The 27,728-nt window shown below is 35.7% G+C and overlaps 1 protein-coding gene across 2 annotated transcripts in view; it reads right to left on the reverse strand.

The window, feature by feature from the left end:
* The window catches only part of SUZ12 (SUZ12 polycomb repressive complex 2 subunit), a 43,836-nt gene extending 16,441 nt beyond the window's left edge, over positions 1 to 27,395 (reverse strand). The window contains exons 1-8 of one of the 2 annotated variants that reach the window (XM_045070036.1): positions 26,873 to 27,395; positions 24,546 to 24,592; positions 24,393 to 24,457; positions 20,104 to 20,172; positions 9,182 to 9,231; positions 5,946 to 6,031; positions 3,737 to 3,968; positions 2,712 to 2,805 (exon numbers count right to left, since the gene is read on the reverse strand). In XM_045070036.1, the coding sequence (XP_044925971.1) occupies positions 2,712 to 2,805; positions 3,737 to 3,968; positions 5,946 to 6,031; positions 9,182 to 9,231; positions 20,104 to 20,172; positions 24,393 to 24,457; positions 24,546 to 24,592; positions 26,873 to 27,146 (917 nt within the window). In that variant the 5' untranslated portion in view covers positions 27,147 to 27,395. The remainder of the gene's footprint in view (positions 1 to 2,711; positions 2,806 to 3,736; positions 3,969 to 5,945; positions 6,032 to 9,181; positions 9,232 to 20,103; positions 20,173 to 24,392; positions 24,458 to 24,545; positions 24,593 to 26,872) is intronic. The other variant, XM_045070037.1, reaches the window with a different exon arrangement.
* Positions 27,396 to 27,728: the final 333 nt, after the last annotated feature.

Genomic DNA, 27,728 nt, shown 5'->3' on the forward strand with positions numbered 1-27,728 from the left:
CCGATAAAAAATGAGCTGAGGAATGTTATTCTATTTTATAGAAAAAATGCCTATAAACATGGAAGAAATGATGCAATGTTTAACATTTTGGCAACTGCCATAGGAAAATTTTTTCAAACAAGAATCACTGATGGATGCTACACTATTAGGTGGAAGGTTGTTGGGGAGAAAATGCACATTTACCCAGTTGAAAGTGAGATTACCAGAGATGATGTATTAATTAATTTAAAGGGAAAAGATATCATTACAATGATGAAATACTGTGAACACACTACCTTAACCAAGTGATCAAACCTAATTTTACCTGCATCTGTGATGTACACAGAGAATACATCACCATTCAAGTGTATTCTTCCCAAAATGTTTAACCTGAATTTAATCATAAACTGATAGACATTTTGGAAAACTAAAGGTCTGTATTAAAAAGTGTCACAAATAATAATGAAGAGAAAGACAGACTCATAAAAACAGAAAATAAACTAGCAACTGCCAGAGGGGAGGAGTGTGGGGGATAAGCAAAATAGGTGAAGGGGATTAGGAAGTGAAAATTTCCAGTTACAAAATAAGTAGGTCACAGAGATGAGAACTATGACATATGGAACATAGTAAGTAATACTGTAATAACTTTCTATGGTGACTATACTTGTGGTGAGCATGGCAAAATGTATGGATTGCTGGAAACACTAAGTTGTACACCTGAAAGGACAATCATGTGTCAACTATACTTCAATGTAAAAAAAGGGCAATATATGAATTATGATTAACAACAATAAAAAGTGTCACAAAAGGCAAAAAGAAAAGAGAAAACAAAGGGTTGGAGAACTATCCCGAACAGAAGAAGACTGAATAGATATAGCAACTTCCCACAGATTGAAACCCTTGGGGTAGGGGTGGGACAGCTACAAGAAGCATTATTGTGGTCAACTGGGGATAGTATTTGTTGTGTTATGTTAAAGTTACTGAGTATGACAGGTGTATTGTGGTTATGAAGAACTGTCCTTGTTTTTAGGAGATACATACACTGAAATGTTTAGGAGTGAGGAATAAAGTAGAGTGTCACAATCTAACTTTCAAATGGTTAAGCACAAGAATAAAATACACACTCACAAATAAAGCAAATGTGATAAAATGTTAATGACTGATGAATTCTAGGTGAGGGTATGTGGGTATTAATGATTTTTCTATATTGTTCGACTTTTTTATGGTTTAGAAATTTTCAAAATAATTGGGGGAAAATTCTCCCACAGTTTCTACTTGGTACCTTTACTCATTAAATAGAAAGCAGTATTTCATACATACAAGGAATAGCTTAATACATGTGTAAGGCAGAAATAATTTTTAAAAAGAACGCAACACCCATTCCCATGCTGCCTAAAACAGAACACTGGCCAACACCAATGAAGTGCAGTGTCAAGTCCTAGTTGCTTCTCCCATAGACATAACAACAATTTCCTAAAACATGTTTCTATTATTTCCCATGTAAATCTCTAACCTACAAATTTCTGACTTTAAAAAGACATCTTGATTAATATAAAGTGATATATTTGAATAGTAATATTAAGTGATTTATTCTAAGACCATACAGCAATACAGTAGCCAGCATTTATGGCATTATTCCTAGCCATCTTTGCTTTCCTATTAAAAGCCTTGTAACTTTCTTTACTTGGTGGCTAATAGGCGATACTCAGTACTTTTTTAAAGAGTAGGAGGAATGTACTAATTGCTTTACTTGCCACTTTCCCCTATGCCTAACAGTGAACTGTGTTAATTACCAGCAAGCAGCTGGAAACAAGAACTCATAGCACATTATAGGTTTCATTCTCTGATGCTGTCAAAAAAGAATGCTGCCTTTGCCTCCTAGGTATTTTTTTACTAGCACTAAGATGCTTCACTCTCCAGTGGAAAAAAAACTGAAGAGATGATGACAAATTCAGGTATTCTTTGCTACCCTGTGCCAAATGCACAGAGCCAAATGATGATGACACACTGATTTCTTCCTTAATTTTATAAGTAAATACATAACCTCAAAATTTACACAGGGCCCACTTCATTCAGGTCTCTTTCAAATATTACCTTCTCCTAGACCTACCTTTCTCTATAAAACAACCATTTATTCTTTTTCTTCATAGCACTCACCAATAGTGAGTTGGTATAATTTTTGGGTGGTGGTGTGTTTCTTCCACTAGAAAATAAGCCCCATGAAGGCAGGGATTTTGATGCCTTTTCACTGTCTAAAACAGTGTCTGACAAAGAGTAGACACTCAGAAGTGACAATGCCTAATAAACAATCTTAAATGAGCCATTCAAACAGCAACTCATCTATGTTTACTGCTTTCTATGTGACAAAAGAGAAAAATTCAGTATTTACAAAACTTGTTTTATCATTTTTAAGAATGAAGAGAAACAGGCACCTAGGTGGCTCAATCATTAAGTGTCTGTCTTTGGCACAGGTCATGATCCCAGGGTCCTGAACTCGAACCCCGTGTCAGGCTCCCTGCTCAGTGGGAAGCCTACTTCTCCCTCTCCCACTTCCCCTGCTTGTGTTCCCTCTCTTGCTGTGTCTCTCTTTGTCAAATAAATAAATAAAATCTTAGAGAAAAAAAAAGGAATAAAGAGAAACAAAGGCAAAGAAAACAACACCACTATATTATCCTTCAGAATAAAAACATTTCTAGAACATTATGGGAGACTCAGGTGTCCATCAACATTACCTGTTTTTATCAAATACTGTCATTTGTGCAACAAATGTCTTTTCCCCATCTTCACGATTTCGTTTTCTTCTGGCTGGAAGTTCTTCATTGACATCTGAATTTCACAAACATTTCGTATGAGTCAAATATTCAAACACAAAGGTATTTGTTTATGATATGGTCCCTAATCCTAAATTAGGTACAAATTACAATTAATTTGTGATATAATGTTAAGACTTACACTTTTCAATTTTATGTTTTACCATATGTTTATGTCCTTACTAGGCAAGGAGAAAAAATCCTCACTTATGGTTACTTTTCAAAGTCAAAGGCTACTTCAAGACTCAAAGATTATTTCCCCAAAGGTGCCTCTTACTGAATTTCACATATACCTCTATTATCCCACTCATGATTTTGCTACAATTATTTATATCTATCTCTGCATGCTAGGTCAGCTTTTGAGAGCTTCTGGAGGACAGGACTGAATATTTTAATGATCTTTGTATTCCGGGCACTTATGTGCTGGTTGAATGATTACCTCAAAAGTAGATTCAGGTGGGAAGATAGAGGGATTATATGTGATAAGCAAATACAATAAAACCTTAATTACAGAATATAAGTGTAGGTAAACAAATATTTACTATATAAAACTCTTTAGACAGTTATATACATATGAAATTTTTCACAATAAAATGTCATGTGTTGGGGGTAGGAATGAATTCATTGTTTTGTTTGCTGAGGGACTAATGGGAAATACCAGTCTTCTCCATCCAGTGTTCACTATGTATTTTCTTACTACATGAAATATGTTTCATCATGTAAAAATGAGAACTTTACAGATTAAATACCTAGTACAGCACAACAGCCAACCATTTAAAAATCCAGGGTAATCTACCGTAAAATTAATTATCTCATCAGACTGTAAAATATCTGCAAATAAAGGTCATTTCACGCCTTTAGAATGCATGCAATTTACTTCTAGTTCTGCACCATTTTCTTCCTTGGGAAAGCTAAGTTTAAGAAAAAACTATTAAAATAAAAATTACCAATATTTTCATTGGTTTCTCCATTAATCATTCCATTAAACTCTCTTCTTCCCGGACGAGTCACTCTAAATAGCAATGAGTAAGACTTCACCATATGGCTGTTACTAGGTTCAAATTCATTACTGGAAACTGCAAGGGACGGGAAATTTCCAGGTTTTGTTTGATTGAGATCAGGATTCAAAGGCACCTGCTTTTTACCTGTAGGAACTTGCCTTATTGGACAACTTACATCCTGCAAAGGCAAAGATTATGAAATTATACTTATTTATGCATATGCAATTATTACAAGAATTAAAATAAAACTTATAATCACAGATATAGGAAACATCATTACCAAATGGCATGCTAAAATTCTAATCATACTTCTGAAAATTGTGATGAAGGAAAAAGAAAATTTGGAACAGCTATATCCCAAATATTAACAACTAAGGTTCTCCAATATAATGAAAATAATGGTACAGTATATAAAATACTTAGCTGATGGTGATCTGAAATAGTTTCAAATTAGACATTTGGAATTAAAACCATGCTTAAAATGTATTTATTAAGCTCATATAAATTAATAATATTTTCCCTTAAATTTTCTATTTTAACAAAATAATTGATAGGACCATTAGAAATGAAAAAAGAATTATAAAAACACCACTGTCAATGTTACAAAGTATTAAATCCATGTATTTAAATGTTGCTTATTGGAGCAACATTGTTCATCTTATGAATAATATTCTGTAGAAATTATATAACTGGAGTTATGCTTAAATAGCTGAAAAACTGGAAGATATGAAAGACCTTTATAACAAGATAGTAGCTTCTTTTTGAAAACCAAATACATTCTTATTCTAATAAAAAATTCTACTCTACAAGAGTATAAAATGAGAAATATTTAAGTTTCCCCCACCTCCTCCCGGTCCTATACTCTAGAGATGACTAATATTAGCAGTTGGTTGTATACATCCTTCTAAGTACATGTTTACATCTATTATTTTTTGAAACACAAAAAGGACACTACAATTGTATTCACATTTTTTTGCCTGCATCTTCAAGAATGTTCACATCGCTGTTTATCATGCATATGGGGATTGCATGGAAGGGAGGAATGGTATTTCTTAACTTTGAAATTTTGAATATATACTTAAACTGTTGTCTCCTAATCACCTTAGTCCACTCCCTATGAGTGCTTTAGTAGTGTTCAAGTCCTGTGTCACTTTAAGATTTTGGAAGAACGTCAAAACAGAAATCTCTATACAGGTCATTCCTAATCCTAAAATACCCAAGATCTTGAGGCCACTAAAAGTACTGGTTGCTGAGAAAATTTAACCATCCAAACATGTGTTTCTGTGGTGAATGATTTCACCTTATAAATAGAAATTTGAGGCAATGTATTAATAGATCAATGGCAATAACACTAGCAACAGAATTTCTTTGCTTGAGAGTAGTGTTACAAGAGGTGATCCTTTTGGGAAAAACTCTCACAGTCCTTATTTAAATTTCAATTGGTATAAACTGCTAAAAATTTAAGAGATCAAAGTGATAGGGAAGCATCTGATTTTATGTCCTAAGATGCTAAAAGATAGCTTCTTCCCTTCACTGTCAAACTCCTATAGCAGAAAGTTTAATGCAGATCCCTCAGCTGCCCAGAAAAAAAAACATTAAGATCTAGGAGGTTGGCAAAAAAGGTTATCATTTTTTTAATTCAGCCATCAACATCTTTAAAAGCTTTCAAGGTATGGGGTACCTCAGTGGCACAGTCGGTTGGGCATCCAACTCTTAGTTTTAATTCAGGTTGTGATCTCGGGGATGTGGGGTTGAGCCCCACCTTGGGCTCTGCCCTCTGTGCTTATATCACAGAGTCGGCTTGGGACTCTCCTTTTCCCACTCCCCTGACATGCTCTCTCTTTAAAAAAAAAAAAAGAAAGAAAAGCTTTCAAGGTTTAAAAGCACAATATAGGGGCGCCTGGGTGGCTCAGTGGGTTAAGCCTCTGCCTTCAGCTCAGGTCATGATCCCAAAGTCCTGGGATCGAGCCCCACATCAGGCTCTCTGCTCAGCAGGGATCCTGCTTCCCCCCCCTCTCTGCTTGCCTCTCTGCCTACTTGTGATCTCTGTCTGTCAAATAAATAAATAAAATCTGAAAAGCACAATATATATGCATGAACATACTCAATTAAAAGACTATTCCACATAATCTACCAATATTGTGTCATATGTTACCTTTCTTTTTTTGTGGCAAACTTTCACAAGCAGGACTTCCAAGGTAACAGAATTTTGTTCATTTTCTGAGTTTTGTGATGGCTTATCTAAATAGAAAATCAATACTTTAAAATGTTTTTGTTTAAAAATATAAATACCATACTCATTTTCCTAAGAAGTCTGGGAATTTCAGACAAAAAGACTTCCTATAATAAAGATTTCCCAGAAGTTTACTAATTTTTTCCCCAATTTGTAGCAAACTCTTTAAAACCCTTTATATATAAAGTCATTTATATTTATATATAAAGTCATTTTTATATATATGTCATTTAAACAAACTTTTCACAATACAATTATAATTACCTTCCTATAATACTATGATTTCTTTTGATTCAAATAAGATGTTCAATTATTTTAATTAATGCTAAAACATTTACTGATTATATGGATATAAAAATTTAACATTTACGATAAAAAGAAAATATAATAAACTGCTAGTCAAAAGTATTTTTGACAAATACAGTTAAAGCTTCTTGGCAGAAAACACAAATGAAATATTCAAGAGACAACCACATGCAAACATTTTAAATTTTTTTCCTCCCACAATCTATTAATAGAAAAATTACTTAAAGATATACTTAAATTGAACTAGTTAGTACTATGTATGTTTTATTTTGAATGCGACAGCAAACCAAAAAGTTCTTGGATTTGACTAGGACTTGTGATCAAAGGGATTAAAATAATGGATTTCATATGTAAAAGTTTTACAAACAATTATATTATCATTTCACAAGAAAGATAGTTTTTTACTTTTTCCCTAGAATTTCTCTAAAGCCTGAGCAGGATAGCTAAATTTAGGATATTATTTACTACACAGGGGAATCTATCTTGGTTTATAAAGTTCAGGGATTTTAATTTTAAATAATCGTTTATGTTCTCTGTATCAATTAACTGACAAAGTCTTTTGCAAATTAAGGTTCTCGAGTACTTCTCTATAACTTACTTGTCTTTAATCCCAGAGGCATTAATAGTTCAAACTATTTAATCAATCATTACTAGGTTTCAATAATATATAGAACTACGACAACAGATGAATCTACAAACATACAAATAATTTTCCTTCTGAGATTTTGCACAACGCTTTTTTCTACTTAAAAACATTCTTACGTAGGGTGTGTACATAAGATACATTTCAATCAGTCTCTTTGAAAGTTGTAAACTTTCAAAGTAAAAAAACTTTAATACGGAAAAAAAAATTCAGTGTTTAAAATGCAGTAACAAAAATGCTCTCCAAACCATAATCACCATGAAAATAGTACCCTAATAATCTTTGTGTATTGATTCTAAGCAGCTTCAAGTAGTAATAGCTAAACAAAAGTCTTCATTTAAAAACAAAAGGAAAAAAATAATCAAATTTTAGGGATCTTGATGTTGGTTTTCTATCTTGATTTCTTAAAAATATTATTTAAAAAAAAACTACAAATATACCTTGATTAGACAAGAGAGGCAATATAGTTGCTTCTTCCCAACTTCCACTAATTTTCAAAGTTATAATGGGAAATTATTTTCTGGAAACAGAAGTATCAACAGAGTTTACTTTCTCATTTACCTCAGTAACATCAAGAAAAAAAAAAACTTCAAGTGAATTTGAGCAATTCTGAACTCTATGTATTTTGTCATGTAGACAGGAAAAAAGTTTAATCCAATGAATTTAAACTATTTCAAGTAAAATTAAATATTAATCAATCAAGTAACAGTATTAATTAGTAAATATTCATTAATATCCATCATCTATTTCAGTTATGGATAACTTACATATATTTTATGTATGTCCCTGGGAACAAAGGGCTAACAAACCTATAAAATTCAAACTATAAGCTTTAAAGTATTAGAGTCCATGTACTTTAAAAGTACAACAGAAAAACCAAGTATAAAGAATGATTAGAAATAAGGACTCTATAAGACGGTTTTAAGTAATTAAGGAAAAAACATAAAAATGCTACTCAGTTTACTTCTATATAAAAATGGATCAGATCTAAGGCAAAGCCAGAAGTATAGTGACAGTAGTTAATAGAACTATGACCAGATTTCAAACTACTTACATAAAAAACCTGACTTAGTTATCAAACTATTCTAATGTAACCATATTATTATTAAACTTTGTTTCTTACTAAACAATACCAAAGATGATCACCTTGATGTGTTTCTTAAAAAGATGTCATTCCATTACACAATAAAGGTGGATTAACTCAAGCAGCATATTACTCAATTTGAAACCAACTGAAACTTTACTTAGCATGCTTTTACCTCTCTTAATGAAGTACATTTAAGACTATATACTTTTCTTCGTAAAATATCTAAAATATTGATATATCCCTTTGGTAGCAGTGGTTGTTTCTATTGTTTTATTAATGCAAAAAAACCACGATGCAATACCATCAACTAAAAACGTTCATACAGAAAGGATTCTACTCAGGGGACTCTTCACCTAGTTCAGGTTCTAAGACAATTTAAAGTCCAAAAATACTGGAAATAAAAAATAGTAAAACTTAAGAAATTTAATTGAAGATTTTCCCGTTATTTTCTAGTTATAATCTCTAGGAAGATGATGGCTCTAAATTGAGTAAGATAATGTTATATAGGTTAGTATCCTAACAAGTATGGCTTTTTAGAGATAAGAATTGGAATTTCATTTTAGATAATAAGCCACATACAGAAACATTTACACTGAATAATTTTAACAATTTCAAAATCTACTTAAAACTTAAATGGCTAGCAGGAAGCAATAAGGAAACCAGGCTATGAACAGGATTTTATATATGTAGTTTACCTACCAAAGCTTTTAAGCCAGTTTTTAAAAATCTGTTCCTCAAACAACCTATTTCTGAATCATCTTGGTGCTTTATTAAAATACAGACTCCTAACTGTATCAAAATCCTACAAGATCCAAGTCTTCGTCCAGGTATACAGATTTTAAACAAATTGCCAAAACATTTCTATACACACAAAATTTAAGAACTTCCTACTTTTAAAGTTTAAACAGGTACAAGTTACATCTTCCACATCTCACCATTGACCACATAAAGCAGTAACTGAAACCACTGGATAAGTCAACTAAAGAAACGGAATTATCAGAATCAACCTTTCTTCCACTAGTATAATTTTATAAATTTACACGCAAAAAAAAATTTCTTTTTTTACATTCACAAAAGTGTTTTATTATTAAAATGCCAATGTATTTACTTTTAAGTACATACCATTTTTGTGGAAGAAACCAGTAAATGTAAGCTGCAGATGGGCTGACAAGCTAAAAAAACAAACCAAAAGTTTATCACTTTAATGCTCTATAATAAAAATAGCACTAAACTTTAAAAAAGTACACCAAAATCAAAGTTACTTCAGCTAATTTATAATGTTTGATTTTCTTATTCTTAACTGTGCAAGCCCATGACTCTACACATTGTCTATGTACTAAAAACAAAACAACCCAACACAAAACAACACACAAAAACACCAATGGAGTACATCAGAAAAAAAAAACAAAAAAAAAAAACAAAACAGATTACCAAATGAGGGGCAAGAGTATTTACTGTGCTTTAGTACTCTGCCTATAAAATAAGGACACATTTCCCCTCCCACCCCTGAAAAGAAAATTCTGATAAGGATAGCTGAGTTCATGCAAATGTATCTGAATACTTTAAAGCTATGGAAATTCAATCTCCTAACAAATCAAACGGAACCATCACTTTCTTCTTCCATTAGGGGTAAAATATACAATTATAGATCTGCTATAGATTTGCAATTTATTGTTTCAACACATCATTCTCATTTACTTTTAGAAGCAATAGAAAAGGAAACAAATTATACTGATCCTTTAGAAAGTTATCAACTAACAATAGAAAAACTATTAAGATATGACAGAATAAACAAAAACATTCATAGGTTTCTGTAGTACCTTTAAACTGCAAAAGAGAGCAATCAGTTAATCAGAAGCCATTCAAAACTTTCTAGAACACAGTTTTTGTCATGTGATAGATACCAGATTATAGAGGGCCAGACGGAACAGATGTTAGGGGAATGGAAGCAATACTGATTCCTTACCGAAAAAATATACTAGTGTAAAAGGCAGTAAGGTGACATTTTAGTCATTCTTATAATCAGAGGCGAAGAGTTATAAAAAGACATTGAGGCCAGAGAGTTTTAAGGAGCAAGTAATGATTGAAAACAAGGACATATCATAAAGAAGTTAGCTTTATAACTATGCCCAGGATTTGTCTTTCTTAGAGAAGAGGACAGTGATCCTTCAACAGAAGATGTGAAAATGCCTCTATCTTCTTACTGAGGTAAGCCCTGAAACTGTATGCTAAAAATCTACAGGGTGGGGGCGCCTGGGTGGCTCAGTTGGTTAAGCAACTGCCTTCGGCTCAGGTCTTGATCTAGGGGTCCTAGGACTGAGTCCTGCATCGGGCTCCCTGCTCTGCGGGAGTGTGCTTCTCCTTCTCCCACTCTCCCCTGCTTGTGCTCTTTCTCTCTCTGACAAATAAATAAAATCCTACCAAAAAAAAAAAAAAAAAAAAAAACACCAAACCAAACCAAACCAAAAAACTACAGGGTGGAAGTTTTCAAAGGGCATTTCCAGAACAGTACTAAGAAAAGTATGTCAGAGTATCAGCAGAGGACAAAATGACTATGAAGGGTGCAACCAGAGTTCTGAAAGCATAAATATGAGAGAAAATGAAGAGTAACAACTGTAACTTAAGTATCAACAAAATAAAAATGGTACACAATGGGATTCTTGAAAACAGGTAATTCATGTATATTACTTTCAGACATGAATCAGATATATTTTGAAAACACGTAAGGAGTAGGAAAAAGGAGGGTGGACCATAAAACGTACATGAGGAAATTTTTAGGAATCTTTATCTTGACCGTGGTGGTTGTTACCTATGCATAGTTGTCCAAATTTAGAACTATATACCAAAGAGACTGAATCTAACTGTATATAATTCATACTTCAAAAAAAGCACATTAAGGGGACAGACTGTAGAAGCCCAAAGGAATTTTTCATGATGATGGAAACATTCTACATCTTGATCATGGTTATGGTTATGTAAGTGTATTCATTTGTCAAAACTCTAACTATATATTTAAGGTGGGTGTATTTTATATCCAAAGCTGATTTTAAAAAGTGTATCTGCCATCTACAAAATCTATGTGCCATTTTACTAAAAAATAACTAGCATTCTCCTATAAAAATAGTTCCATAAATGTTACCTTACAAACCAGAATTAGCAAAACTCCAAAACATAACTGAAGACAAAGAAGAATATTCTATAATCTCCACGTTAGAAGATAATCCATTAGTCACAACTAATCTATCCCATTCTTAGTTGCATGACTTAAACGTACATACCAGGGCCACGTTAATTTTCTTTTCTTTTTTTTTTAAAGATTTTATTTTTATTTATTTGATAGACAAAGATCACAAGTAGGCAGAGAGGCAGGCAGAGAGAGAGGAGGAAGCAGGCTCCCTGGCTGAGCAGAGAGCCCGATGCGGGGCTCGATCCCAGGACCCCAGGATCATGACCCGAGCCGAAGGCAGAGACTTTAACCCACTGAGCCACCCAGGCGCCCCACGTTAATTTTCTTAAAACCCCATTCTGAATGTATCATTTCTCTCCCCAAATATTCCAATGAGTCTCCAAATGCCAAGTCTTTTGTCTAATTGCTATCTGTTATATAGCTCCCATTTTTTTTTCTCTGCTAAAGCCTATATAAGAATAAACAGGTCAGGATGGTAGACAGAAAAATCCAAGTTTAAATTCTGGCTCCAGTTATTAGCCGTGACCTGAAATCTGTAAGATAAGGAAATGACCTCTCTTAAGATTGTGAGGCTTACATAAAACAATAAAGTACTCATCAAAGTACCCTTTCCCTATTCTATAATGACCCCATCCCCAACCATCCCAGAGCTTAATGATCACAGCTTAATCTCAAGTATTTGTATATACCACTTTTTTGTCACTCTTTTTACATACATATTACCTTTTGAGACAATCTTTTTATTACATCAGTTTCCCTAGCACCTAGCAGTGTCTTATAGAAAGGCACTCAACATACTTTCAGAAGAACAGCAATGTCTCCTAGAACAAGATTTTTTTGTTCTTAAACTCTATGTCCAACATGGGGCTCAAACTCATGACCCTAAGATCAAGAGTCACATGCTCTATGCAATGAGCCAGCCAATTGCTCCTAGAGTAACAGATTTTTAAGGTCAGGGATCATGACCCATTACACTGTAGTGCTTAGTGTTATTTAGATTGTTTTTATAGAAAATGTGGTTCTGGGACGCCTTGGTGGCTCAGTTGGTTAAGTGGCTGCCTTCGGCTCAGGCCATGATCCCAGTGTCCTGGGATCGAATCCCATATTGGGCTCCTTGCTCAGCAGGGAGCCACTTCTCCCTCTGCCTGCCACTCTGTCTGCCTGTGCTCACTCTCTCTGACAAACAAATAAATAAAATCTTTAAAAATAAAAAAAGAAAAGAAAATGTGGTTCTAAGTTCCAACTCTGAATTGACAGAAACATCTTGCACTGATCTACCCCCCAAAATATTTTAAATCAGTGTTACTCAATATGTAGTCTGCAAACTGAACTAAGGAAACTTGTTACCAATCCATAAGTAAGAAACTAAGAGTAAGACTTTTAACACTATAATAGAAATTTAACGTTGCCATAACATCCTCCAAGCTTGTCATCAGTAAGTATATTTATAAAAACATCAATCTATAAAAGATTGAAAATTAAGCACAGAAAAGTCCCTCACCACAGGTGGTTTGAGGTACAGTTTTTTTTTTTTTAAAGATTTTATTTATTTATTTGACAGAGAGAGATTACAAGTAGGCAGAGAGGCAGGCAGAGAGAGAGAGAGAGGAGAAAGCAGGCTCCCTGCCGAGCAGAGAGCCCGATGCGGGACTCGATCCCAGGACCCTGAGATCATGACCTGAGCCGAAGGCAGCGGCTTAACCCACTGAGCCACCCAGGCGCCCCTGTTTTGTTTTTTTTTTAAGATTTTATTTATTTGACAGGCAGAGAGGCAGACAGAGAGAGAGGAGGAAGCAGGCTCCCTGCTGAGCAGAGAGCCCGATGCGGGGCTCGATCCCAGGACCCTGGGACCATGACCTGAGTCGAAAGCAGAGGCTTTAACCCACTGAGTCACCCAGGTGCCCCTTGAGGTACAGTTTTAAATGATAATGTTTTAAGTTAAATGAGATAGGAAGCACATCCTAACATGTTGACCAATAGGAAGCTATCATTCTAACATTGTTTCTTTAGGAAAAGAACTCCAAATTTCAATTAACCAGCTTAAAAAAATAACTTTGTGAATGTGATTTGCTAAGCACAATTTCTCCTCTAACTCCCCCTTCTAAAAGTAAACACTCTAATATGTACCTAGAATAAAACAAAACAATGAGGCCTAGTTTCTCTTTTCCATAGGTGGTTTCATTCAAGAAAAAGGGGCAATTTTCTTTCCCTTCCTGATTTACCCTCTTCCCTCTCTTGTGGCTCTGTCCGTATCTTAATTGCTAAGCTAAATCAGAATGGAAGGCAAAGAAACATGTGGACTAGTCAGGCCTATTTGGTTTCAGGCTGTGATCTAACTTAATCAGGATTAGATACCAGGATAAGGATTTGGTTCATCTTTGTGATACATGCCCTATCTGTATCTTCTGAGGAATCAACCAATGGGGCAATAGGAAACTAGATGAGGAATTGAAATTTTGAGGTAAGATTTCAAGTATAAACATATAAAGAATGAAGTAAATTTAAATTCATAAGGGACTGGGACACCTGGGTGTCCAGTTGGTTAAGCAGCTGCCTTCGGCTCAGGTCATGATCCCAGCGTCCTGGGATTGAGTCCCACATCGGGCTCCTTGCTCCGCAGGGAGCCTGCTTCTCCCTCTGACTCTGCCTTCCACTCTGTCTGCCTGTGCTCGCTCTCGCTCTCTCTGACAAATAAATAAATAAATAATCTTTAAAAAAGGGCACCTGGATGGCTCAGTCGGATGAGCCGCTCAGGTCATGATCCCAGGGTCCAGGGATCGAGTCCTACATCGGGCTCTCTGCTCAGTAGGGAGCCTGCTTCTCCCCCCACCCCACCTGCCTGCCTCTCTGCCTACTTGTAATCTCTATCTGATAAATAAATAAATAAAATATTTTTTTAAAAAAATCTTTAAAAAAAAATAAAATAAAAATAAATTCATAAGGGACTAACATTCTGAGATGACATTCACTCACGTATGAAACTCAAATTTTAAGAATAGGCAGATCTCACCAAAGGACCAAGGTTTTATGCTGGAAAGAGACCAAGATTAGTGCCTCTACTTTGTACACATTAATCTAACAATGGCATGTGTAAGGCTTCATTTCTAGAGTTATGGCTGTATTACCTCATAACAGGATGATAAGATATTTGGCATCAACACTGTTAGAAGTTAGTTACCCAACTTTTCTTATACATTTCATGCTATGAATTGTAAAACTGAGAAATTGGTGACTACATCAAGCCGGATATTCTGGGAATCCAGGGTTTCTTCTAAGGTTGGGACACAAGGATAGGAACACTTTGTAATGAGAAGATAAAGCTGAATGAGTGGATGGAGTCTTTTACAAATAAATAAATCCCCTTTAAGAAGTATAACAGACAAAATATAAAGGAATTTTTGTAAACTCAAAGATTATACACGGAGAGACATCTTAATAATTTGTTCTTAAACACTTAAGAATTGGGTATGTTCAGGGACGCCTGGGTGGCTCAGTTGGTTAAGCAGCTGCCTTCGGCTCAGGTCATGATCCCAGCGTCCTGGGATCCAGTCCCACATCGGGCTCCTTGCTCTGCAGGGAGCCTGCTTCTCCCTCTGACTCTGCCTTCCACTCTGTCTGCCTGTGCTCGTGCTCACTTGCTCTCTGACAAATAAATAAATAAAATCTTAAAAAAAAAAAAAAAAAAGAATTGGGTATGTTCAGTAGCGACTGATAAGGCACCTTCAAGAATAAGTACACAAAAATAATCTGAAATAGGAACAACTGAAGTTCTGAAATAGGAACAACTAAAACCCAACATGAAAAGATGCCGATTTAAAAATAACTTCAAAACTTGTAGCCAATACAAGATTGTTAAAAAAGAGAGAAAGGGGAGAAACACATCAGATCTCATTAATGGTGGAAAAGACAAAAAACTGAGTTAAGAAGCAGACTTAAGTTTTCAAAATGCAGTTAAATCTACAAAAATCTACAAAATCTACAAAAGGAAACACCAGTAATTCAATATAACTATTAAAAAGATTTTTATGGGGCACCTGGTGGCTCAGTGGGTTAAGCTTCTGCCTACAGCTCAGGTCATGATCTTGGGGTCCTGGAATTGAGGCCCACATCGGGCTCTCTGCTTGGTGGGGAGTCTGCTTCCCTTCCCTGCCTGCTGCTCTGCCTACTTGTGATCTCTATCAAATGAATAAATAAAATCTTAAAAAAATAACAATAAAATATTTTTATGGCTTTCTTGGGATAAAGACCAACATGCTTAAATAGCCTCCAAGGCTCTACATTATCTAGCCATGATCATCTGCTCTAGCCTTAGTCACTCTCCTTATTCTTTCTAGTCAGCTGCTCTGGCCTCAAATGACATACCTATACTATTCCCTTTATTCAGAATCACCTATCTGTTCACCCTGTCAGTCCCCATTTTACTCCTACATCCATCTTTCATATCTCAACTCATTTTTTTAAGGAGACCCTCCCTGACCACCAATCATTATTACCAAATCCAAGATCCCAAACAAGAGCTGGATCACCTGCTTCATACATTCAGTTTCCCTATTTTTTCTTTCCTAGCCATTAGTTTACAATTACATATTATACGATTTTATCTTTTTCCCCCATAAAGGCAAGGTCTTCATCTGTTTTGTTCACCATTATATGCCCTAAGACTAGTATAAAGTTCTGAACCTGGATCTCAGAAAAAAAAAAACAAATCTGGACTTCTTTATACAAAAGATGCTTAGAAAAGAAAGATTACTAATTTAAAAGCTTAGGTGTTAACAACAAATAAGAAGTGATGAGGCAATTTATGTTATCAACCTACTAAAACTTGAAAATGTCCCTAGTAAAAGTTCTAGTTCTGGTATCTTTTGAGGGGATTTCTCCAGCTGCTAAAAGAGGACCAGGAATGGATGATATTTAAGTGGAAAAGAGAGGAGAAATTTTGCTTTTTATTTAACTCAAATACCTTTGCACACGACTCCAATTTGGAAACCCCTTCATGCTATCTTTCAGCCAATGGACATGCACTTAAGAAGTCAAAGGAGTCAGGACTACAGAATTCCAAAACTGGTAGTACTAATAGTACAAAAGACTCCTGGGATCCTGCTAGGATAGAAAACTAAAGAAAGACCAGAACTTTATTCCAATAAGCCAAAGTATTTGGTCAAAACCCAAAATAAATTCAAAACCCAAATAAGAATTTAAGAGGACAGAATACAAGGAATTATGCAGACATTCTAAATAAAAAGAAAATAAAGATATTTTAAATATACCCCATCACACCAAAAAACCAAGGATAAACAGCAGGAAAAACTTGAGACTGAAGACACAACCACTACGAAAAAATCTTCTAATTAGTATGGAATTTTCAGAAGCCATTCTTCAAGAAAAGAAGCAATTTTTTAAAAAGATTTTATTTATTTGGGGTGCCTGGGTGGCTCAGTCATTAAGCATCTGCCTTCGGCTCACTCAGGTCATGATCCCAGGGTCCTGGGATGGATCCCCATATCAGGCAGGAAGCCTGCTTCGCCCTCTCCCACTTCCCCTGCTTGTGTTTCCTCTCGCTGTGTCTCTGTCAAATAAATAAATAAATAAAAAGATTTTATTTATTTGTCAGAGAGAAAGAGAGAAAGTGAGCAAACACAGCGGAGGGGAGGGGGGGCACTGCTGAGCAGGGAGCCCAATGCGGGGCTCAATCCCAGACCCCTAGGATCATGACCTGAGCTGAAGGCAGACGCTTAACTGACTGAGCCTCCCAGGCATCCCAAGAAAAGAAACAATCTTCAAGAACAATAGGGTTTATTATTGAGGTAGGGCTACAATGTCAATTATGGCCTACTGCCATATGTTGACTGACATCTTCAAGAAGTCAAAACCATGAAGTGTCCATTTTCCCCCCCATCAGTTGCTTCCCCTAATATGTTCTGCCAATATCTGTGACTAGTAAAGACAATAGTCGATCTAGAATGTATGTCAATAAAAGATCCTTGAACACCAACTTCATTTTGCACAGATAATGCTGGGAATTTGGCTTGGTTTATAAGTTACTACAAATGACATACATAAGTCAGGTAGTTGATTATTCTACTTTGTGGCTATAGTATTATAGTATTTTTATCTTGATATTCCACTGAACTTTGGAGAATGAAATACATGGAATTTGGGAGTAGAGACATTACAATTTTCCAAGTGCTGAAAGAACATGAGAACCAATGGAATACTCCCAGGCTACCACGGCTGAACAAATCCAGGATTCAACTAAACTGAGTAAGATCTGTCGGAGATGGTACAGAATAAAAAATATAAATGGGAAGACAGATTAAGTTTTGGTATATGACTTAACTTCTACCAATTTATGTCAGGGAAAAACAAAGATTAATTTTGTTTTCTTGTAAAAGAATCTGACCACAGATTTTACAAAGTTTTACAGTGCAGGCATGACATACTGGTGTCTAGGGAACTTCTAAGTTTAATGGAACAACAGGATTATGCCTAATTTGAGATGAGAAATACATTTAAGTGATTTAATAATACCAAGCCTTGGGGGTAAACATAAAACAAAGCAATACCCCAATTTATTTTACTGCCTCCAGGAGTGACACTACAACATTCATAAAGATCCTAGGAGATGGAGTGATGCTGAAGCACTTAGCACACAGTAACTCAACACCTCTGGGGCCTAAAGTGCCTTGCTGGCCATTAAGCTCCAACATAGTTAGGTCTGTTATTTATTTATTTATTTAAAAGATTTATTCATTTATTTGACAGAGAGAGAGCATGCGTGCACACAAGCAAGGGGAGCAGCAGAGAGGGAGGGGGAGAAGGGAGCCTGATGCAGGGCTCAATCCTAGGACACTGGGATCATGATATGACCTGAGCTGAAGGCACACTCAAACAACTGAGCCATCCAGTCAACCCTAGGTCTGATATTTTATTTTGAAATTTCTTTTTTTTTTTAAATATTTTATTTATTTATTTGATAGAGATTACAAGTAGGCAGAGAGGCAAGCAGAGAGAGAGAAAGAGAAGAGAGAGAGATGGATCAATCTATCTTGGGGGGTTGAAATGGCCAATTCACTAGTCTCATGTGGATCCTAAAGACTGAAAAAGTTGTTTTTCAAAATTACAGGAAGGAATTCTTGCAACCCTCTGATGCTTCTGTGAGTTAAAAACAGCTCTGTTAAGAGTACTGGCCTGGGACGCCTGGGTGGCTCAGTCGTTAAGAGTACTGGCCTAGCTATTGAAACGACTGGGTCAAAAGGAAAAAAAATTATGGATGAGTGATTATTCAGAGAGAACTGACTAGTATTACCTATCTCCCTCACAACACATATTCTAAGGGAAGCTCTGTAGTATTTATCAAAGCCAATGTCACAATCAGATACCAGTAGGTTTAGCAGTGATAAAGATAGAGCCTTAATGGGAAAGATAAAGAAAAGGGTTAAGTTTTCTTCTTGGTTCATTCTTCCTTCCCACACAAACTCTGAAAGACCTGGAGGGCAAATTATTAAAATGTTCGGGAGAAAAGAACCAGGAAACCTCAAAGATGAGGCTCTGACTACAGCTTATACTTTACATAAAAAAGGCCCTGAGGATCCCAAGAACTCTGTCTAGGGTAGGTAACCAGACAAGGATCTGGAATAGAAATTGAAGCAACAGAAAGTACACATACAAAGAACATTCTTAGTTCTATGTTTTAAGGTACTCCTTGGGCAAGAACAGACAGATCGGGTAAAGATTTGGGATCTCAGCTTCTAGGACGGAATATGACAGTTTATTTACAAGTCAAGATTGCCTAGATATGGAAATATAAATTACAGTTCAATCCTACAAGATATATAATTAAAAATGTGATTTTACAATTCAAGTAACAAAATGACCTAATTCAAAAGACAAACTTAAAATATAAGCAACTGCAAAAATGACATACCAGTTACTAAAATGAAAAATCATAAATAAATAAAATATCATTAAGTCAGTGTACACCCTATCTTTAATCGATAAGTTATGATTTAAAATTTTGAGAGATAACAATCTGTTGTGGCAATTTAAAAAAATCTTTTTTTAAAACCAGCTTCATTTTTTAAAAAATCTAACATTTTTAGTTTTTGTATTCTCCCTAAAAGTAGTCAATGAATAAACAACTACCACCCAAGTTTCTCTGTCTCTTTAGAATGATACTCAACTTTCTTTAGTTTACATATCAAAGAAAAAATGGAAACACGCTGTCTAGCTTAGACAATATAGTCAGAACTTTTAGGGATTAGTTCTAGGTATTACATTTGAAAACATACAATAAATAGATTCTGTCCAAAGTGTCAAGTTTCTGAAACTCTTATGTGAAAAACGTATTTCAAGTATAAAGTTAGGAATACTTTGAAAGGCCTAAATATGGGGAAGGACAAGATGAAAAGACAGCCTCTTTCAGATTTGAAAACAATTATTTAGAAGAAATGTGATATTGTGAAGAACCTGGCATACCATCTAATATATAGTAAGTATACCATAAATATGAGTCTCCATCCCTCCTTATGTGAGGTAGTATGGTTAATATCAACTGCAAAAGCTACAGAAACTTTGAGTCAACATGCAAGAAACTGGTAAATAAATAACAGTGCACACAACTGCCTTAGAATAACAGTGAGTCGCCAGACTGGAGGTATTCAAGATGAGGCTTAAGGGTTCTCTGCCACGGATGCTATAAAATCAGTAATTGCTTTTACATAGGAGTTTGGACCAACTGACCTTTAAGGTTCCTTCTAACTCCTTACAATACTGGGGTGATCACTAGAGAAATGATCACTAAAATTTTTTCCTCTTTCCTCAAGTGTGTCACTTAATGTAAACTGATAGGTTATCTTACCTATGAGATTCTTGCTCTCCTTTCATTTTCTCTACTTTTGATAACATATCATCAACTTTAAATGTTTTCCTGAAAGAAACAGATAAACAAAATAATCACTTCTCGACTGGGAAAAAAAAAAGATTATACTTTATTGTCACTGTAATAGGCAAGGTGGAAATCTGATTTTGATTATTTTTAATAAGATAAATTGTGGATAGTTAGCCATAACAATGAATACTACATTGAAACAGTGTATGTTATAATACAGCAGACAACCCTTGAAGTCCCATCTCAAAAGCTATCTTTTCCATGAAACCTTTTGTAATTAGTCCCAAACCAGAGTGATTTCCCCTTACCTATGACAACTGGCTTATATTTATTTTGACATAGAGTCTCATAAATGTGAACTTGCATAAATATTTTATTTCTTCTCCTAGACTATAAGCTCCTAAAGGGCAGAGACTGCTTTTCTTCAAGGAAAGCCACATCATTGTACCTTACATTTGAAAGGTATCAAGCATCTGTTGGACTGAACCAAACAAATGCAAATCACATATTTTGAAACATCCATCTATTTCTATTAAGTAACCTGACAAATATGTGGTAACACAACTACATAAAAATAAATATTTTATAAAAAAAAATCTGAAATAAACAAAACATCCTCAAAGATTATTAGCAATGGCTAAAGTTAAATGATATGTCATAATAAAGAGATGGCTATCAAACATCATGGAAAAATTATGAAGTTTAGGGGACATGCCCATCAAATCATAATAAAATTATTAGCTTTTAACTCCAGAACTTTAAGAGAAAAAGGTACTTTTTCCACAAAACAGAAATTTAAATTAAGAAGAACTCCCATATACTCCCAAGCAATTTAAGAATGGACTCTAAAATAAGCCTTATCTTAGTTCTTAAGGTGGTCTATTATATTAGTTCTACAGACAGAAGCTAAAAATCTAGACCCACATATTTTAACTGGAAATGAATATTTCTTCTCAACTCATACATTTTTTTCAAACTTAAGACATTAAAAACTTAATGTACTCCACATAAATTACTTTGTAAACCTTGAATTCAGACACTAGAAATTACTATCAGGCTCATTTCCTCCTAACAGCTACTAAACTCAACTACTATAATAAAAAATTATCAGTATAGAAATGTTAATGTAATTATATTACAGTAAAATACTAATAAGAGCAGAATTGATGCAATCTACAGTTCAGGTGAAAAATAGCCTCCGTTAACAAAAGATTGTTTAGAAAAAAAAAAAAGCTTCTCTCTTTACCTTTAGAGTTACTGAAAACTTCAATATTAATGTTTCATCCAATAGAGCATAAAGGAAGTACTTTAGAAGGATGGCAATACATTTTCAATCTCCACAGATAAGAGAGAAGAAAGAAGAAAAATGTAGGATTATTTTAGGCTAGTTACAAAGAACTATCCAGTATAAATACTGAAATGTACTAATGAGGAAGGTTGTAAAGTTACTGGAAACTTTTAAGAATGATAAGTTTTTCTTTATGCAATGATTAAGAAGAAATCCTGTCTGTAAGAAAGAAAAGTTAAGACTGTAAGTCACAAGGTTCATCTCTTCCAACATTATGGAGGTGTGCATAGGAAAGCTGAGTGTTAACAAACATGTGAAATAGGTTAAGATAATATAGGCAACCCAGCCTTCTTTAGGAAAAAAAAACACAAAAAACAAATCACATAAGCAACTATACAAAAGCAGTCTCACTCCCAGCACCAAGTATGTCTGTTCTTTAAAAAGATACTGCTACAGCAGCTCAGATTTAACAAGGGAAACCGTTATCAAAAGATCATCAAAAAGGAGAATATTTTTAAAATTCAAGAAATTCAAGAAACTCCAGGAAATTTTCTTAGGAGGATTCACAAACAACTTACATGAACTCTAGTAAAATAGATTCAATAAAAGATGCCCTTCTCCTCACAAATATTTCCACTATATGAGTGTTGTGTTAGTCTATAGAATGTGAATACTTCTATGAAGTGAAACTAAAGTACAAGGTGAGTTTAACAAACATACTAGAATTAATATCACAACGAACTGCATGACCTCAAAGGGAGTGACATATTTATTCCAACAATGAATATTATGCTGTTATAAGAGTAAAAAAGGAGTCCCAAAACATTTTGAGCAAAGGATAGATATTAAAAGCGATTTTATAAAAGGAGTCCCAAAAACATGTTTAACAAAGCCCACACCATTAGGCTAAATTCACCACCTTCCAAAGCCACCAGCTACTTTGAAAAGAACAGCACTCAACTGAGGATTTATAAGTTGTACAATTTGTTAAAAATTAATTTCAATGTCTTTTATAAGCCAGGCACATGACAAAAGCATTAAGTGATTCCTAATGCATTTTTGCATGGAATAAAAACTATGGGATTTCTATGTTTATTGCCTAGTAAACAGCTGCAAAGCTCCCCCGAAAGACAATTTTTTGCCTAAAAAGCAATAAATTAAGAAAAGTAATTTCTTCTACCAAGCTTTTAAACCTGTCTCTACTTATTAGCAGACAACAGAAATGTATCCCACAAGGAGAGAGTCAAATAGTCTGATAAACAAACATGACAATAATGAACTTAGATTTTAAACGTATTTTTTTAATTATGGATTAACTCATTGTTTTAAAAAAACGTAATCACTTAAAAAAAAAATGTTTAAGTAACCTCTACACCCACAGGGGACTCAAACTTACAACCCCAAGATCAAGAGTCTCCTGCTCTACTGACAGCCAGCCAGGCACCCCCAAACCTAATCACTTTTAAATAAAAATCAGGCCACATCCTAAATGATAACCAATCTTCCATATTAAAAATACTAGAGGAAAAAAGTTAAGTGCTACTTAATCAAAATCTCCTAGTTTTATAGAATAAATCAGAAATCAGCACACCATGAACCACAGGCCAAATCCTGCCTACTGCCTGTACCCAAACCACAAGCTAAGAATGACTTTTATGGATAAATATGTGCAATTGATTTGAACAGTAACTAAACCCCAATTAAGGTAAATGCCATCTCTTCCCACTGCACAAAAATGAAAGAGTCTCACACTTCTCACTAGCAGGCATATTTTACAAAGCATTGTACTCAATTATTAGATTTTAAATTTTATCAATAAAAAAAACTGTGAACTTTTTTTTCTTTTTGTGTAAATATCTACTTACATTCTAACTAATAATCTTAATTCTGCCTCCTGGACCTCAAAGCCTAAAATATTTACTATCTGTTCCTTCACAGAAAGTCTGTTGAACCTCGGCATAGATCAAATAATGACACAGACAGGCAAAGAGCTGACAAATTTAATTCTGTTGCCTAATCCATCACCTTCTTCTCCTAGTTATTTAGGCTTTTGGCAAGCTTCACCTATTAAATGTAACACACGAACACACAATCGCTTACATACACTCTCTGTTCAGAAAGATTACCAAAAGACAAATAGTTTTAACATTTCAATCCTTCAAAGTACACCTACATATATATACAAAGCTAAACCAAGTCTTGCCATAGAAACATGATGCTTACTTAATCATCAGTAGGAGGCTCCAAAGGAGTTTGGTTTCAGAGTCTATTGGGATAGCTTAATGGTTTTAGTGAGTCAAGATTAACAATACCAAATGCTTAATACAAGCTCTTTCCTTTAAACTTAAAATTGTTCATTTGATATACTCAGTCACCTTGCATGTAGGATAAGAAACTAGCATTCCATAATTACATATGGTTAAATATTGCATGTTTTAAACAAAAATAAGCTCTGATCGACACCCCCAGAGTCCACCTGAAAACTAGATAATTAAGACTTGTTTTTTAAGAACAGTCAGTCTATGGAGTTCAGAAATATTTCCTCTTCTAGAAAAACCACCACCAAAGACATAAAATGAGACTTTCTGAACCTATCATTATGGAAGCAAATTCTTCGTTGTTACAACATATAAGAAATATTTAAAAATTAACTTAAACTTATGTATTGAGGATAGTTTCCCTGAGCCCTTTAATATTTAAATCCTCAGCTTTTTCAAACTTGAAAATACTCATAGCACAATATAAAAATATTATTCAGTAAAATTACTTCATTCACTCCACTACTGTATCATTTCTACTAGAAAAAAAATTGGTAATAAACTAGATTTTAAAAAATGATACTATTAAAAATCGCTTGGCAACCAATTCAACCAGCCACTTTTTCGTATTTAATCTTTAATTATAAACAGTACCTTAAAATAAAACTTTAACATTGTCTGATCAACTCAAAATAAGATTCATAAAAATATACCTTTTGATGTTTGTTCTGGAGTTTCGATGAGACATGTAAGTAAGAGTCCTGTGCAAAAATATTGGCTACAAAAAAAAGGTTTCAAAATATTAAAATTAAATAGGCAAAATTCTAAGAAAAAAGTAATATTCATTAATTTTATTGACTACTTACAGCTATAAGATTTCGAGTTCGAAGAAATCTATAGATCTGCGTTGGTTCTAGGTAACAGGAAACAAAAGGATTACTTAAGTTCTCAAGAAAATAACCAGTCCAGCCAGTATTATAACCAATATAAACCAATCACCTGTATGAAAATCATGTACTAAATAGTGACATCAAGAAAATTAGCATGCATAGTAACATCAAAAGACAGTCTATGGCATATATTCACAAAACTCAATTACATTTATTTTAAATTTAAGGTTCTCTACTATCTCGTGCTTAAGCCTTGCCATTTCTAAGGAAGCTACCTTTTAAACTAGTCTGTATGTAGAACCGAAGACTAATTATACTGATTTAATTAAGCTAACTGAAACTATAACCCATCTCCTCCCAAAAATGAGCTAAAATGAGGTAGCTGGATTCAGCAGAAGAATTTATTGATACTAAATAACAGAATAAATTTTCACTTTTTAACTGGTCTTTTAAAAAATTAGTAGTAAGCTGAAACAGAATCAAACAGTTTTGCAGATGTCCTAATGAAGGTATAATGAAAGTCAGCCAATACTGAAAGAAATGAGACACAGACTATACCTAAAATTTCCAATGAATATTTAATTATAATTGAAGTTTTTATCTATTTTGTTCAATATAAATATGATCCCAATATGTAAATACTAGCTTAACATATATTTTTAATCAACAAATCCCTAGGCTTTTAAAAGCTCTTTGGTTAAAATTCATTTGCCTTCAGAAATAAAAATATATATATATTTTATATACAACAATACCAGTTCCTTTCATTTAGTAGTATCACATTTCTTTAAATAAAGAAGTATCAAAAGGAACTAAAGATAACTTACTACATCAGTATATGTATCAAAGCATTTTAACTTCCCAGAAATTAAGATCAATATTAGAGAAGAATCAAGTTGTTTTGTGCTAAAATCTAGCACTTAATGACAGTTTACTCCTCCAAGGCAGACTCATGAGAAAGCAAAAATAGCTTAAACTTTCTTGGCAGCTTTGTCTCTGCATCACATTTAGAAAGAAATGTTTAAATTTCCACTTAATCTTCAGTTAGTTTAGTTTTAGTGTCAAATACATAAAAAAGAGAGAAGATAATTTAGAAGGGGTACAAACATATACGTTTATTGTCATCACTGCCCTTCAGTTCTCCATTTTTCCAATTTAAAGCACTCCAGATTTTTCAAAGTAGATTAAGCAAAAGTAAGACTGTGAATCTCTCAAGCAGGTTCAATATTCGTTTCAATAAAAACTGAAATTCCTTGTATTAAATTCCAATTAGAATTTCAAGAAGCACTAATAAGAGAGAATGAAAGAAGGGTATTAAGCAACGTAATACCTCTTTTCAAGCACAGCTGATACCAAGCCTTTAACATATGCCACGGTAAAATTGTAAATAACTACATTCGGCGGTAAAGCCGAGTTTTTTCAAGTTTCTTGTTATTTAGCTATTAGCGATCATCCAAATTACAAAATGTACACAAAAGCAAGAAGGAAAACAATCACGATTTAATACTCATTAAAGGACAATTGAGATTATTTACAGTCATGATGTTTTTAATAAATTCTATTGTTTGTTTCCAGACACCTTGCCTTCCTTTCAAATCAAGTCATAGTTCTGCCCCTGAAACAAGACCTTTAAAGCCAAAACTGACACAAGAAAATGTTCTGGAATTAAGACAAGTAACAACGGGCAAAATTCCGTGGCAGTCTCAAGAGTAGACACTCTAAGCGCTACCCGACTCAGTTTATGTACCCATGGAATGGGTGGATAGAATTGAAAGGTTTCAAGCATCCAAAGGTGCCATGTTAACGTGCAGCACCAAGTTAGTGCGAAAGCATTTCAGGCAAATGACAATTGGGTCGGTTTTCCTGCACTCCTCTCTTAACAAGCTTTATTTGACTCCTCAAAACGTACAACCGAAACCCTTGTACTTCCAGAGTAAGAAAAGACAGGAAAGAAAGCAAGAACTAGTCTCGGGATCTGACTGCATCCTCAGTCCAACTGTAACCTCCCCATCTAAAAGCCTCATCTTTTAAACGTGGGGCCCCACTGCCCAAGCTCTCGGGTCAATCTTCGGGGAGTCAAGAACCTCACCTGCACCCCCAGGTCCACCTCCCCCTAAGGCCCTACCTGGACTTCGGACCCCCTTGCCCGTAATCCCTCAAGTGGGAACAACCCCCTCAATTTCTCCCTCCACTCCCGAATCAAGTCGAGTCCCGGCGAGGAAGGGGGGCCCAGCACGAGTGTCCCGGCCCCCTAATGCGGGAAGAGGGGGTATTCCTGCCCTCAAAGCCGCAAACACACTCACTCTCAAAGGCCTGGAGGAAAAGCTCGTGGTCAGCCTGGACGTGCTCCATTTTCGGCTTCTTCACCGGTAACACCGCGGCCCCCGCCGCTGCCGCCGCGGAGGAGGAGGACGAGGCCGAGTAACTGCCGCCTCCTCCACAGCCCCCGCCGCCGGATTTGCCGCCCGACGCCGTCGCCGCCGCCACCGCCGCCGAACCCCCGAAGCCGCCTCCCCCGGACCCCGCGCTGGGCCCCGAGCCGCCCCCTCCCCCACCGCCGTGCTTCTGAGGCGCCATCGCGGTTCCTGCCTCCTCCCCCCGCCAGCTACCCGCCGGGCGGCCCCGGAGAGTAAGCGCCTGCAATACCAACCGCTCGCCCCAGCAGGCTCCGGCGGACCGAGGGGGGAAGGAGGAGAGAGGGGAGGAGAGGGGAAGGGAAGGGAGGAGGAGAGGAGGGAAGGAGGGAGGAAAAAAAAAGTGTCTCCTCCTGAGAGCCCCGCTTCGCTCGGGAGGCCGCTCACCCTAGCCTGGCCTCGCTCCGCCCACTTCCCCCGCCCGGCGTCCTGATTGGCCGGCGGGAGCGCGCGCCGCCCGGCCGCCCAGCCCGTTGGCCCGCGGATTCTCCCGTCAGTCACGCGGAGGCGCTTCTCGCGGAGGCGCGGCTTGGTTGGCCCGTGCGCGCTGCCGATCGCGGGCCCGGCCGCCTCTTTGAACTGAATTCGCGGGAAAATTAGGGGTCGGAGCGGCCTTCCTGCTGGCCCCGGTGCATTGTGGGGAGAGAGGGACCCGGCGAGCGGCTTAGGGAGCCGTTTCTCGCCTTCTGAGCGTCGTCAGTCACCGCCCCCAGGGGGGTAGAAGACCCCTGAAGAGAGGCGGGCC

The sequence above is a fragment of the Mustela putorius genome, unplaced genomic scaffold (assembly GCF_011764305.1).
Source record: "Mustela putorius furo isolate JIRA1106 unplaced genomic scaffold, ASM1176430v1.1 tig00003962_pilon_pilon_pilon, whole genome shotgun sequence".
Taxonomy (NCBI): Eukaryota; Metazoa; Chordata; class Mammalia; order Carnivora; family Mustelidae; genus Mustela; species Mustela putorius.